The 15,180-nt window shown below is 41.6% G+C and overlaps 1 protein-coding gene across 5 annotated transcripts in view; it reads right to left on the bottom strand.

The window, feature by feature from the left end:
- Positions 1 to 15,180, bottom strand: part of LOC102253835 (partner of Y14 and mago) — a 29,123-nt gene continuing 13,943 nt past the window's right edge. For 3 of the 5 annotated variants that reach the window (XM_005876705.2, XM_005876704.2, XM_005876706.2), the window contains exons 2-3: positions 1,312 to 1,405; positions 1 to 903 (exon numbers count right to left, since the gene is read on the bottom strand). In XM_005876705.2, the coding sequence (XP_005876767.1) occupies positions 420 to 903; positions 1,312 to 1,405 (578 nt within the window). In that variant the 3' untranslated portion in view covers positions 1 to 419. Of the gene's footprint in view, positions 904 to 1,311; positions 1,406 to 13,601; positions 13,953 to 14,913; positions 14,993 to 15,180 lie in introns of those variants that run through there. The other 2 variants (XM_005876703.2, XM_014548126.1) reach the window with 2 other exon arrangements.

A 15,180-nucleotide genomic window follows, 5' to 3' on the forward strand; every position in this document is an offset into this window, starting at 1 on the left:
AAAAAAAAAAAAAGAGGTCAGGGATTGAGGGGGAAATAACCCATAAACACTGTGAACAGGAATCAAGACTCCAAGACTTGGGCATACTCCCCCTACCCTCAACCTCAGTTCCCGAGAGTCCCACCCACCCAATTTTCTTTTGAATAAGACACCCAAATCAGCAGCAAAGGAGCCTGGGGGAGTCACTGAGATTTTTGAACACTGGGAATGGGAAGGGGAAACGTCTAAAAAATAGGAGTTTGGAAGAAAAGGGAAGGAATGAGGGAGAGGCTAGGCTCTGGAGGACAGAGGTGGGCCATGAGAGAGGGAAGTGAGCCAGTAAGGGGGGGCGTACCCCTCCTGACTGCTGCTGCCATGTTCCCCAGGACCCCAGAAAGCCCCATGGTTTGTTGTAGTCCATTCCCAATTCCCCAAAGGCCTCACAGGCCGAGCTCCAAGTCCTCGAGCTCCTCCTCCAGCACCCTCCTCCTTGCTAGCTTCTCCAGCTGCTCTTTGCTGGGCTGGCTGACTTCTCCAGCCTGGATCCGTTGCTGCAACTCTTCCACCTGCCGAAGCTTCTTCTTTAGGTTCTTTATCTTCTTGGCCTTCTCAGTGATGGCAGCTGGGTCAGGCTGGTCAGAGGCAGCTGTGGGGGCTGCCCGGGAGCCCTGTGGAGCACTGGGGAGTTGAGCTGTCTCTCCCAGGGACACCTTTTCCAGAGTCCGGCTCAAGGCCTCCGCCTCCCCTTTCTCTTGCTGCTGCCGCCTCTTCTCCTTCCGCTTCATGTTGCGTTTGGCTGTCTTGGAGAGGCCTGGTTCCCCACCTTCAGACCTTGATGGGTTGACAGGAGCAATGGCCTCGAGGCTCAACCCTGGGGGCAGTTCTGGTTTGCTCTTGAAAAACTTCACATACTTGTTCTCATAGCTGCAGGGAGCAGATGTCAACAGTTAGAGAATCACTGACTTTAGAGCCCTTTTCTTAACCTTCCAAATCACTTTACCCTTTTCACAGCTCTGCTTGCTTTCTCCCCCTTGGTCCCTCCCCAACTTTCCTCTGCTTTGCAGGTTTTAGGAGGGCCCCTAGGGCTCAGAGCTCTGGATCTCTGAATGCTATTTGGAGGTTCTGATGAACAGAGGCCATAGGAACATGACTAGTCCCTTGTAACCCTCACTCATCCCTGTATCCCAACCCCTGCCTCTCCTTTCTCAGTTGTCCCCTCCCATTCCTGAGATTTGGGCATCAGAAAATTCTTCCCTGAACTCATGGGCATACATGTTCTTTCTCTCTGTAGGGACCCCATTAAATACCCCCTCCTCACGCCTAACCACGTACACTGGGACCTCCTCCTGGGGCACATAGCCTTCTTTCACCCTCCGCTGCTTGCGCCAGGTCCCGTCAGGTCGCTGTGTTGAGGCAATGTACTTGCCTGAAATGAGAGAATCAAGTTGGAGAGTTACTCTAACTTTCAAATCGTTCCCAAGATGAAAGAACGCATGAATGCACACAGCTTTCCTCAGCACCCATGTGGACACTAAATGGAACCATTAAGGTGTCCCTTTCTCATAACAACCTTCAATCCTGCTCTGGTCATTATTTATTGAGTGTCTATACACTGTAAAACACACCATCCCTCCCTCAGGGCATTTCTAGTTTCATAATCTAGTTGGCAAGGCAAGACAGGCACAGAGGAAGAGTCTTTAAAAGCAAGACAATAGCATGTACACATCAAAAGACAGTAAATGATTAAGAGGCTAAAAAGGAGTAAAAACAAAGAGAAATGACCAGAGAAGATGTTGTAAGAAGGGAAGTTTTATTAAGATGGATTGTAAAAATCAGGTCCACTTTTAGGAATCCATACTATAGATATAAGGAGCATCAATGCACAAGGATATATATAAAGAATGTTTGTTGCACCCTGGCTGGTGTGGCTCAGTTGGTTGAACTGTCATCGAATGCACCAAAAGGTCATGGGTTCGATTCCCAGTCAGGGCACATACCCGGGTTGCAGGTTCCATCCTGGTCAGGGTGCAATCACAGTGTGTATGGGAGGCAATCCATCGATGTTTCTCTCTCACATCAATGTTTCTCTTTCCCTCTCTCTCTGTAAAAATCAGTTAAAAAAAATATATCCTTGGGCGATGATTAAAAAATAAAGAATGTTTGGTGCTGCATTATTTAACAAAAAGAGGAAAGAAACTTGAATGGCCATTAATATATGGATGATTAAATGGATGTGGGTCATCCCCATGATGGCACACCATGCTGTTATGGAAGTTTTGTTGTTGTTGTTTCCTGTTTTAAAAAAATACATTTTTATTGATTTCAGAGAGGAAGGAAGAGGGAGAGAGAGATAGAAACATCCATAATGAGAGAGAATCATTGATCGGCTGCCTCCTGCAAGCCCCCAACTGGGGATCGAGCCTGCAACCCGGGCATGTGCCCTTGACCGAAATCGAACCTGGGACCTTTCAGTTTGCAGGCTGACGCTCTATTCACTGAGCCAAACCGGCTAGGGCTGGGGTTTTTTCTTAATCCTGACAGGTGGATATGTTTTTATTGATTTTAGAGAGAGGGGAAAGGAGAGGGAGAGAGAAAAACATAGCTTGGTTGAAGGGATCAAACCCGCAACTTGGGTATGTGCCCTGACTGGGAATTGAACCCATGACCTTTCGGTGTAAGGGACAACACTCCAACCAAGCCTCACCGGCCAGGACTGGAAAAGAATTTTATTATTTTTTATTTTTATTTTTTTAAATCTTTCTTTTTTAATATATTTTATTGATTTGTTACAGAGAGGAAGGGAGAGAGATAGGGAGTTAGAAACATTGACGAGAGAGAAACACCAATCAGCTGCCTCGTGCACACTCCCCATTGGGGATGTGCCCGCAACCAAGGCACATGCCCCCGACCGGAATCGAACTTGGGACCCTTGAGTCCGCAGGCCGACGCTCTATCCACTGAGCCAAACCGGTTAGGGCTGGAAAAGAATTTTAGATATAAATGCACTGACCTTGACTGGTGTTCAAAATATACTAAGTAAAAGAGTAAGTTGCAGAAAAATGGGTAGTGATCCTCAAACATTTTTTTATTTCATGATTCCCCCTCGCACTTGTATTTTGTAATATTATGCATTTAACCATACAATATTTGTTAATATCATCAGAAAGAAGTTTTATTGGAAAGCTTTCAAGCTCTCAGTGGCAGATACAAGTTTTCCAAAATTCTAATGTTCACTTGAAGCCTTGAATCTTATCACTGCAACAAACACTGTCAGTTGTTTTCCTTAAAATGACAGGCTCACTTCCTTCATTTTCAGCAAAGTGCCTATCAGATATCCAGGTCTGAATTACCAGTTTGTCAGTGGTTTTTTCAAGTAAAAATGTGTTCTATGAGAAGGAAGCTTATTTAGCTTGTAATTGGTACAGCTGCGCCAGTACTTTTCCTTGAGACACCGTCTACAGTGTGCAGCAAAATGTTTCACATTTACTTCCCATTTAGTCCAGAGAGAACATTTAAAAGATGTATAACTTTCAGTTATAAGATGCGTTAAGTTCCAGGGATCTAAGGTATAGCATGGTGACTATAGTTACCAATATTGAAGTGTATATTTGCAATTTGCTATCAGAGTAGCGCTTTAATGTTCTCATCGTAACAACAAAATGGTAACTCTGTGAGATGAAGGATGTGTTAACTAACCTCATTGTGGTACACATTTCACAATATATGCAAATATCAAATCATCACACTGTATACCTTAAACTTACATGTTATATGCCAATTATATCTCAATAAAACCAGGAAAAATAATAAACAAAAATGTTTATTTCAAGGGCCAGGGTTTAATCAAATTAATAATAAAGAATATTAAGTGAAAAACTGGCATTATTTACTGCAAGCATGTGGCAGTGAAAAATACAATGATGAGTATAGTTGGTGCCACTACCTTAATTAGTGCTATGGGGCCAGCAGTTTTACCCACCTCTGCTTTTGCTTATCAGTGAAAATGTCAATCTAGCAAATAGGCAAATAACATCTTATATATTCTGAAAATAGTCATGGTTGTAGATTTCCTATAAAGGTCTTAGGGAACCTCCAAGTGTCCTGGACATTTGAGTTACCTTAAGAGGAATAGGTGGTAGAAACCATTAACAAAAAATGATATATCTATATATACATATATATATATATATGCAGGGTTTGACAAAAGTAGGTTTACAGTGGTGAGTACTCAGAACACAAGTTAATAAAGCTATTGTAATAATCATAACCTGCATGTCTTTTTTTCATACAAATTGTAAACTTACTTTTGCCTACCTATACTACTAGTATATATCTTGTATTACTCATTTTTAAGTACATGGGCCTCCCACATGGATTATACATTGTAACAGGAGTTGTTGTTTTTTTTTTTGTTCAAAAAGCAAATATGGCCCTAACTGGTTTGGCTCAGTGGATAGAGTGCTTTTTGTTCAAAAAGCAAATATGGCCCTAACCGGTTTGGCTCAGTGGATAGAGTGTCGGCCTGCGGACTGAAGGGTCCCAGGTTCGATTCCGGTCAAGGGCATGTACCTTGGTTGCGGGCACATCCCTGGTAGGGGGTGTGCAGGAAGCAGCTGATAGATGTTTCTCTCTCATCGATGTTTCTAACTCTCTATCCCTCTCCCTTCCTCTCTGTAAAAAATCAATAAAATATGTATTTTAAAAAAGAAAAAAGAAAATCTGTACTCAGCCAGTGTGGTTCAGTGGTTAAGTATCGACCTATGAACTAGGAGGTCAAGGTTTGATTACTGGTTAGGGCACATGCCTGGGTTGTGGGCTCTGTCCCATGTGGTGCATACAGAAGACAACCAATCAATGATTATCTCTGATTATTGATGTTTCTCTATATTTTTTAAATATATATTTATAAAACAAAAAGAAAATCAGTAAGATTTGACAGCTAAAAGGGATGGGAGAAAGAACAAACATGAGCAAAGAAAGGCATGGAGGTGGGAATGGGCATGGAATATTTTTTTAATTTTTTTATTTATTGATTTTAGCGAGAGAGGAAGGGAGAGAAACATCAACCTATAGCTCCACCCATTCTTGTATGTGCCCTGACCAGGCATTGAACCAGCAACTTTGATTTATCAGGATGATGCTCTACCCAACGGAGCAACCCAGCCAGGGCGGCATGGAGTATTTAAGGAACAGAAAGTAGAGGAGTCCAGAGGAATCAGACCATTCGTTTTAGGGAATAATAGGAAGCCAGGTTGGAAATAAAAAATGGGGCTAGATCTCCCCAATAGGGGGCGTGCAAGAGACAGCCAACCAATGATTGATTCTCTCTCATCATTGATGTTTCTCCCTCTCCCTCTCCTTTCCTCTCTCTGAAATCAATTTAATAAAAAAAAAAAAAAATAGGGCCAGATCTTAGAAAGCCTTAAAAACAAGGTCAAGGAATTCAGAGCTTTATCTTTCGAATAAAAGAGAATGAAGATATTGTCTGCTTAGCTGTGACAGTTTAGAGACAAGAGAAAAATCGCTTCTTGGCCTTTTGGCTAAGATCAAGTGCAGAGACAAGACACAAGAGTAAAAACTGAGTAATGAAAAAACTGAGAGGCTTCAGGGAGGGAGGGCTGAAACTCGAGTGGGGCTTTGAAGAAATAATCAAAAACTGAGAAAAGGGAAGCAGAATGAATTCTAAACAGAAGCTCATTCTAAAACAAAATTTCAGACATGGTAATGTAGATGGAATGTTCAGGAGATGGTGACTAGACCAGTCCGGCTGGATCAGAGGGCTGGTGCAAAAGTAAATGAGGGGAGGATGTTCATACCTGGAAATGCCAGTTAAGGGATGTAATGTCTGCTGCATGGCATGCATTCAATAAGGATTTGTCAAACAAATGAATCTTTTACCCAAAGCAGTGCTTTAGGACAATTAATCTGGCATGATGAGAAGAATTGGAAAGGGAAACATTGGAGACTGGGGAAATCAGCTAGAAAAAAAAAAAAAAAGATCGCAATAATCCTGGCATAGGGACAGAATTGGCTGAACCTGTGAGAATGGAAAGGAAGAGACTGATATCAGGTACATTATCAAAGAATCAACACTTGGTAATTCACTGATTGGGGCAAGGGTATGGGCTAGGGGTTAAAGTCAAAGATAATGCAAAACAGTTTGTTTTAGTTATCCTAATCTTGATAATTTAGCATAAGAAAATAGTTCTAACAGGAAAAAATAAATCATATAAAAATGGTATTACCTATAAATAGCTAAAAATTAAAACAAACTTCACATCCAGTTATACAGGAATGATTTGTAATACACCCATTAAAAATGATTAAGCCCTGCCCTAGCCGGTTTGGCTCAGTGGATAGAGCGTCAGCCTGTGGACCGAAGGGCACATGCCTGGGTTGTGGGCTTGGTCCAACCTACAGGAGGCAGCCAATCAATGATTCCCTCTCATCATTGAGGTTTCTATCTCTCTCTTCCTCTCTGAAATCAATAAAAATATTTTTTTTTTAAAAAAATGATTAAGCCCTGGCCAGTGTAGCTCAGTTGGTTGGGCATCTTCTTGTGCACCAAAAGGTTGTCAGTTCAATTCCCAGTCAAGGTACAGGCCTGGGTTGTGGGTTCAATCCCCGATAGGGGGAGTAAAGAAGGTAACCAATTGATGTTTCTCTCTTACATCGATACTTCTCTCTCTCTCTCTCTCTCTCTCCCCCTCTCCCTTCCTCTCTCTGTCTAAAAATCAATAAAATTGTTTATAAATGATTTTTAAAAATTTAAATCATGTAATGTGATATAAAGCATAATTATATATACCATGATTTTAATTATATCATACATATTTGTAAGTTTATTTATTTTAGCAAGAGGCATATTTGTACGTTTAGGAAAAAGTATGTAACTCAAAAATTTATGTTGAGGTGATTAGATTATAAATACTTTTTCTTTTTTAAAATTCCTATTATTGCCCTGGCCAGGTTGCTCAGTTGGTTGGAGTGTTGTCCCGTACACCAAAAGGTTGCGGGTTCAATTCCCAGTCAGAGTACATATCTAAGTTTCAGGTTCTATACCCAGTCAGGGTGTGTATAGGAGGCAACCAATCAATGTTTCTTTCTCACATTGATGTTGTCTCTCTTTCTCCTTTCCTCTCTCTAAAATTGATGAAATAGCCCTGACCGGCCTGCGGACTGAAGGGTCCCAGGTTCAATTCCGGTCAAGGGCATGTACCTTGGTTGCCGGCACATCCCCAGTAGGAGGTGTGCAGGAGGCAGCTGATTGATGTTTCTCTCTCATCAATGTTTCTAACTCTCTATCCCTCTCCCTTCCTCTCTGTAAAAAGTCAATAAAATATATTAAAAAATAAAATAAAATTGATGAAACAGCCCTAGCTGGTTTGGCTCAGTGGCTAGAGCGGGTTCAATTCTGGGCAAGGGCACATGCCCAGATTGTGGGCTCGATCCCCAGTGTGGAGTGTGCAGGAAGCAGCCAAGCTATCTCCCTCCACTCTCTGAAATCAATAAAAACATATTTTTTAAAAAAATAATAAATAAAATAAATAAAAATTCCCATTATTATTGGTGTTATATTGTGGGTTTTAAAAATATCTTATTTTAGGTTTCAAACCTAAATGGCTTGGAGAGTGGGTACACAAAGGAGAGTGAAATTACTTTTGACCAGGTGAGTTTTAAGGTTATTTTAAGGACACAGCATCTGTTGTCTACTTTGGAAGATGAGCAAGATTTAGACAGGTGGAAGCATGGGGTGGGACTATGAGGAAAGGAGAAAAGGAAGTATTTCAGGCATAAGGGACAACATAAGCAAAGGAACAAATTGGACTAGTCACACTCCTACTTAAAATTCTTCCTGGATTCCTGTTGCCTCAGAGTATGTACATGGAAAATGGAACCACATACAAAGGCCTTTTTGATCCAGTTTCCAGCCTCTTAACACCCAATTATTCACACTTTCTGCTCCAGCCACTGAAATATTCACAAATCTCACCCAAAGGTGTCTCTATTCTCATGCTTTTGCTTCCTTTGGCTTGGAACAGACTTTCCTTGAATCATATGTTAGTTAATTCCTATTGGTCTTTAAAGGTCAAGTTCAAATATAAACTACTCAATGTAGTCTTCCCTAATGTGCCTACCCCAAGCCAGGTTAGAAGTAGCCCTTTGTGTACCTACAGTACCTGTTTTGGCCTTTATCATGCTCTAATTTTTAACATAATTGTTTGCTTGAGAGCAGAAATTTGTCTTTGATCTTTAAAGCAAAGTACCTGCCCCAAAGAAGTAATTAATTCAAATTAATGAATAAATAAACCTGTATCATATTAGGGAACAGCAAGAATCCAGTATATTTTGAGCAAAAAGTATATGTAATGGGAAAAGAGACTTAGAGGTAATTTAGTCAGAAGATAAAAGGTATCCAATCTCCTCTTGACTTTGGACTTGAGCTTCAAATTGTAGGAGGACACTGAAGGCCAATAAGGGAGTACAGATGATCTTCTCAAAGCAATGCTTTAAGATTAACCTGAAAATATGTAACAAACTAAAGGTAGGAAAAAAATGAAAGCTATAGTCGCAATGCAAGAAGACTTGATTTAGATGCTCTGTTTGGGTATTGAAAGGAAAATGAAAAAAAAAAATCATCATGAAGAATAAGTTAACAGGATCTGAAGACTGCCAAGATTTGGATTAGAGAGAGGGAATAATTGAAACAGTGATACAGTGGAATTAATCTGGTGATTTTCACATGTATCCTTATTTTTCACAACATACTTGTGGGTAGGTAGGGCATATGGTAATAACATTTATTCACACATGGATTTTAAATGTTTATTGAGCACTTAACTGTAATAAGACCTAGGGATACAACAATGAATAAAACTGGCAAGGGTCTAGCCTCCTTGTAGCATGAGTTCTAGTGAGGTAGAAAGGTAATAAAAACACAAATAAACTAATTACAATATCACTTTTGAATGTGGAAAATCTGGAGAATAAAAAGCAGTGATAGAAAGTCTGGGGGAGAAGAAAACCTTGTGAAAATAACATTCGATTCTAGATAGGCAGTGTTTTACATGGAATTGAGGAAAAAAGGAAAAATAAGAAACATATATTTAAGTGCCCAGAGATGATAGTGGAAGCCTTAAGGCTAGTAAAGATAAAGATAGGGATGATCTGACTTACATGTAGACTCTAATGAACATAATAAACTGACAAGACCGGTCCAGAGATATGGATGCATGGAACAGACTGGCATATCTCAGAGGGGAGCAGGAAAGAGATTAACCAAAGAACTTATATACGTACTAGAGGCCCGGTGGATGGATTCCTGAACATTGAAAGGAAATTAATTAGAAGAAATATTTTAGAGGCCAGGGAGGGACTGCGGGACACTGGCTTCAGGGTGAGTCTGGCCCATCTTGCCCAGTGCCGATCAGGGCTGATCGGGCCAGCAGGGGAGGGACTATGGGAATTTGGCCGGCCGGGGAGGGACTGCTGGAGTGCTCCAGGGCGTGTCCGGCTCATCTCGCCCAGTCCCAATCAGCCGGACCCCAGCAGCAAGTTGGAGTGTCTGTCCCCTGGTGGTCAGTGTGCGTCATAGTGGCTGGGCGAAAGGTTGAACGAAAGGGCGGACACTTAGCATATTACGCTTTTATTATATAGGATATGCATAAGCAATGAACACAGACAATAGTGTGGTGAAGGCCTGGGGTGTGGCAGGGGCTGGAAGGAGGGGAGAAAAGGGAGGGAAAATTAGGGGACATCTATAATACTGTCAACAATAACATATAGATAGATAGGGCAGAAGCTTTCTGAATGGCCACCTTAACTGGAAGCCCTCAGAGATACAAACAGCCTATTATCACAAAGAAGCACTTATTTTATGTTATATTGGTTTCATTCTCTGTTCTTAATGGTATCCAAAGATAAAGTCAAAAAGAAGGAAGAGGTTTTTACCCCTAGAAATAAAAACCAAAGGCAGATTATCAGGATTTTCCAGAAATTACAGATTAGAGACTGCTACTATAACACTTTTGTAAGCTTTGTTATTTCCTGACATTTGCTGTTTTGTAATCCTCAGACTGTTTCCTTAAACTGAAAGGGCCCAAATTTTTCAGTGATGGCAGGAAGACAGTGGAGAAAAAACACAGCAAGGAGTGGGAGAACTCCAAGGGGTTATCAGCCGTGGGCAAACTACGGCCCTCGGGCCGGATCCGGCCCGTTTGAAATGAATAAAACTAAAAAAAAAAAAAGACCGTACCCTTTTATGTAATGATGTTTACTTTGAATTTATATTAGTTCACACAAACACTCCATCCATGCTTTTGTTCCGGCCCTCCGGTCCAGTTTAAGAACCCATTGTGGCCCTCGAGTCAAAAAGTTTGCCCACCCCTGGGTTAGGTGGAAGTGACTGCTCAAGATGTGCTGAATCCCTAGGACCTGCTTCAAGTAAGAAAGGAGATTTGGGTCACATATCTGAGCTTAAGGATGATCTCAGGGCCAACAATGATAAGACCCAGGTTTCTAAAACAGAAAAAATATACAAAGATCCAATTTGTTTTTTGTTTTGTTTTGTTTTTTTAAATGTATTTTATTGATTTTTTACAGGAAGATCCAATTTGTTTTTTGTTTTGTTTTGTTTTGTTTTTTTAAAATGTATTTTATTGATTTTTTACAGAGAGGAAGAAAGACGAATAGAGAGTTAGAAACATTGATGAGAGAGAAACATCAAACAGCTGCCTCCTGCACACCCCCCACTGGGGATGTGCCCGCAACCAAGGTACATGCCCTTGACCGGAACCAAACCTGGGACCCTTGAATCCGCAGGCCGATGCTCTATCCACTGAGCCAAACCAGTCAGGGCCAAAGATCCAATTTGGATGAATGACCTGGAAAAATGGTCATGATCATACTCCTCAAGGAAGAAAAGGTGTCAGCAACAAGAGAAAATGATTCTAGGAAAGAAGAACCAGGACAGTGCTATGCCATGGAGACCAAGAGTTTTAAGTAAGGGCAGGTGATTAACAGTATTAAATACTGAAGAGAGATTTAGGAAAAGATTTTGACAATTTAGAAATCTCTAGTTATTCCAAGAATATTGTCTCAGAAAAGCAGAGTGGTCAGAAGCCAGACTACAAATTAATTAAATGCAATCTATAATAATAAAAGTGTAATATGCTAATTAAACCAGACGTCCTTCCAGACAAAGCCACAGCGGGCGGGGACCAAGGTAGAGGTGGCAGAGACCCCTGACCTCGGCGGCTGCGGCAGGTGGGGACCAGGGCCAAGACCCTTGCATGAATTTCGTGCATCGGGCCTCTAGTAAATTACTAAAAGCCTCCTAGGAGAAAAGCACTATACAAAGTGCTACAGGGATTAAGTAAAACGGTCCCACTTTCACGAAATTTATAGTCTAAGTAAGGAGAGTGGGTAAGTTAGGAAAACAAATAATAAGACAAAAATATAAATGTCTTAAGTATCCTAAGAGACACTGATACAGACTGATAAGAGATTTCAAGAGAATAAATTATTACACCCTGTTTCATGGTGGAAGGTGACACAAAATCATGAAAAAAATTTTACAATTGATTTTAGAGAGAGAAGGGAGAACGAGAGAAAAAAAGAGAAATCAATTTGTTGTTCCACTTATTGATGCATTCACTGGTTGATTCTTTTTTTTTTCTTCTTTTTATTTCTTGGTGCCCTTGACCGGAATCGAACCTGGGACCCTTCAGTCCACGGGCCGATGCTCTATCCACTGACCTAAACCGGTCAGGGCCACTGGTTGATTCTTATATGTGCCCTGACTGGAAATGGAACCCACAACCTTGGCGTAAGGGGACATGCTTTAACCAACTGAGCTACATGGCCAGGGCTAAATCATGACAACCTTGACCCTAAAGACTAGGGTCAAATCAGTGGCTCATTATTTCTGCTGACAGAGAAAAGGGAAAGGGCATTCTAAGAGAAATTACAACAAGCAAAATCATAGCAATGGAAAACTCACAGTATGTTAAGAAGAATTAGGAAAGAACATTTATAAATTAACTAGAGACCTGGTGCACGAATTCGTGCATGGGTGGGGTCCCTTGGCCTGGACCCCCTGGGGGCCGGGGAGGGACTGCAGGAGGTTGGCCTGTTGGCTGGGAAGGAACCACAGGAGAGCTCCAGTGCGTGTCCGGCCCTCTCACCCAGTCCCGATCAGCCGGACCCCAGCAGTAAGCTAACCTACTGGTCGGAGTGTCTGCCCCCTGGTAGTCAGTGCACGTCATAGCGGCTGGTTGAGCAGTCGACCTATCAGTTGAACACTTAGCATATTACACTTTTATTACCATAATATAGAAAAACCCAGGGTCCATAATATCCAAAACGACCAAAGGCTCGACCGACTGGAAGTCAGTGCTGGGTTGCTGTGGTGACCCCGCACTGCCTGCCACCATTGCAGGCACCCCGACCCAGCACTGACTGCAGAGGCCCCTGGCCTTGGCGGCCGCAGCAGGTGGGGACCAGGGCCAAGACCAGGCCCTAAGAGAGGCCTGGAGAGAGAAGCAGGGTCTGATCTGTAGCCTCCATGGCAGCTGTTGATCAGCACTTGCCTCTCTTTCTCTCCAGGCCTGGCCAAAGCCATGCCTCTCTCTCGGGCATCCGCTGGGGCTGCCGATCAGCCCCACCTCTCTGATCAGGCCTGATAATAGGCCTGGAGACACTGACTGGCATAGGAACCGACCAATCAGAACCAAATCTGAGTGAAGTGCCGGCAGGGAAGGGCAGTTAGGGGTGATCAGGTAGGCAGGCAGAGGCAGTTAGGGGCGATCAGGGAGGCAGGCAGAGAGGTTAGGGGCAATCAGGCAGGCAAGCAGAGGGGTTAGGGGCGATCAGGCAGGCAGGCAGGTGAACGGTTAGGAGCCAGCGGTCCCAGATTGCGAGAGAGATGTCCGACTGCTGGTCAGACATTCCCCAAGAGGTCCCCAGTTGGAGAGGGTGCAGGCTGAGCTGAGGGAACCCCCCACGCCTGTGCACAAATTTCATGCACTGGGCCACTAGTATAGGATAAGTAGCTACAAGAACTTCATCTACATTACCTTATTAAATCTAGACAATGGGCAGGTATTACCCTCTACAGCAGAGGAAACAAAGTTGTCAAGAGGTTAAATGATATGTCCGAGATCACAAAGGCGGTGGGTACCTGCAATCTGAACTCAGTTCTGATGCCTGTGCACAAATTTCGTGCACTGGGCCACTAGTATAGGATAAGTAGCTACAAGAACTTCATCTACATTACCTTATTAAATCTAGACAATGGGCAGGTATTACCCTCTACAGCAGAGGAAACAAAGTTGTCAAGAGGTTAAATGATATGTCCGAGATCACAAAGGCGGTGGGTACCTGCAATCTGAACTCAGTTCTGATGCCAAAGTTTACACATCTGCACACTACTATTGCATCTGTCTTATACTAGATAGCCCAGTTTCGTTGGAGGGTATAGGCAGAAATGCAGTATGTGATGATACTATATTGAAAACTGGTTTGTGCTCATAGTAGTGAGTGTAAGAGTGAATGATCCATATGGAAATTTTATAGTCAATTCTAAATAAACTCAATAAAGGGTAGTTTTATAGTCAACCAACCTTTATTGAGTGCTTGCTTCATGCCAAGGACAGTACTCGTATGCATTATTTCATTCTCACGACTTTATGAATGATTATTCCAGTTTCACAGATTATGATAATTTAATAACTTGCTCAAAGTTACGAACTCAAAATTCAAACCTAGGCTGTGGGTTTCAAAGTACTTCAAAGAAGTAGGATTTTTAAAGATGAGAATACAAATGCAGTCAAAGAAGTGGTGAAACCAGCATATTCATATATCATCAGTGATAAAAACCCATTAGAAAGCAATTTGGCTAACATAGCAAGAGAATATAAGATAATCCTACAATTTTTTCAGCATTTCCCAAAACTTTTGTTATATAAAACACTACTTCCATAAGACATTAACAAGGGTTACCTAAAAAAAATTGTTAAACAAGTTTGGGGAATTCTGGGTTAAACATAGAAAAAATACTTGTTTTTTATCAGCAAGACTTAAGTGAGTTAATGTTCTCCCTCCCCTCCCCCGCCCAAATACAAGCAAAAGATTATTTAGAAAGTCAAAGGGGTAGAAGAAGTGAGAAATAAGTTACAGAGGCAAATAAGTTACAGAAGGGCCCCTTTGGAGCTTAGGAGAAAGGCAAAGAAAACTCCCCTGGGAGAAGAAGAGGGGGAAAGGTGCCCTCAGGCTTCAGTGAGAGAGAGAGAGGGAGCAGGAGAGGGAGAGTGGGAGGGAGGGGGAGAGAGAGAGAGAGAGAGAGCAAGGTGCCTGAGTTAATATGTTCTTATTTATGTGAATACCCAAGATGGGAATATGATCTACAGTGTTTCCTAAATGTATTTGACCCAGGAATCTTATTATTATTTCAGTTATTTATTTTGTAGCACATTTCACAGGACTAGTAAGTGTTCTGAGGATCATATTTTGGGAAATACAGCCATTTGCTATGATCCCAGTTACATTAAATACAGGTAAGCTATATGTGTGCATAGAAAGAAAAATTAAAATAAAATGTAACTGTAGTCATTTCTGGATTCTGAAATTACCAAACATGTGAGTGGCATATTTTATACAACCTTTCAAAATATTTTCCAAGTTTGCTATAATCAATAAGAATTAATTTTATAATTAATAGACAATAAATAAATGCTTATACCCTCCAACCCAATAATTCTATTTCTGGGAAATCTATCCTAAGAAAATAACCCTAAATGCAGACAAAATTTTATGCACAAAAATATTCATAGAGTTCTTATAATTAAAATTCTGAATGGTCCAGGGAAAGCTTCCTGTGTTGTTGAACCTGCCCAGTTGTGAGTGCAGCCTCGAACCAAGCAGCCCTACCCTGACCTAAAGTAAATTCCCAGGAGAAGTTTTTCTTGGGTCTTGAATTTGCAGCAACAGGTGTGAACATTCTAGCAGCAGTTTGATGATCATGTATGATACTGCAAACAAGACCAAAATAAATAAATAATAATAATTCTGGAAACAATCTAAAAGTCCAATAACAAAAGAAAGATAAAAAAGGGTATGTTTCCAAACAATAAAACATTCTGCCAGTACTATAAAAGATGTTTACAAAAGCCCTGACTGGTTTGGCTCGGTGGATAGAGCGTC

The sequence above is a fragment of the Myotis brandtii genome, unplaced genomic scaffold, assembly GCF_000412655.1.
Source record: "Myotis brandtii unplaced genomic scaffold, ASM41265v1 scaffold496, whole genome shotgun sequence".
Classification (NCBI taxonomy): Eukaryota; Metazoa; Chordata; class Mammalia; order Chiroptera; family Vespertilionidae; genus Myotis; species Myotis brandtii.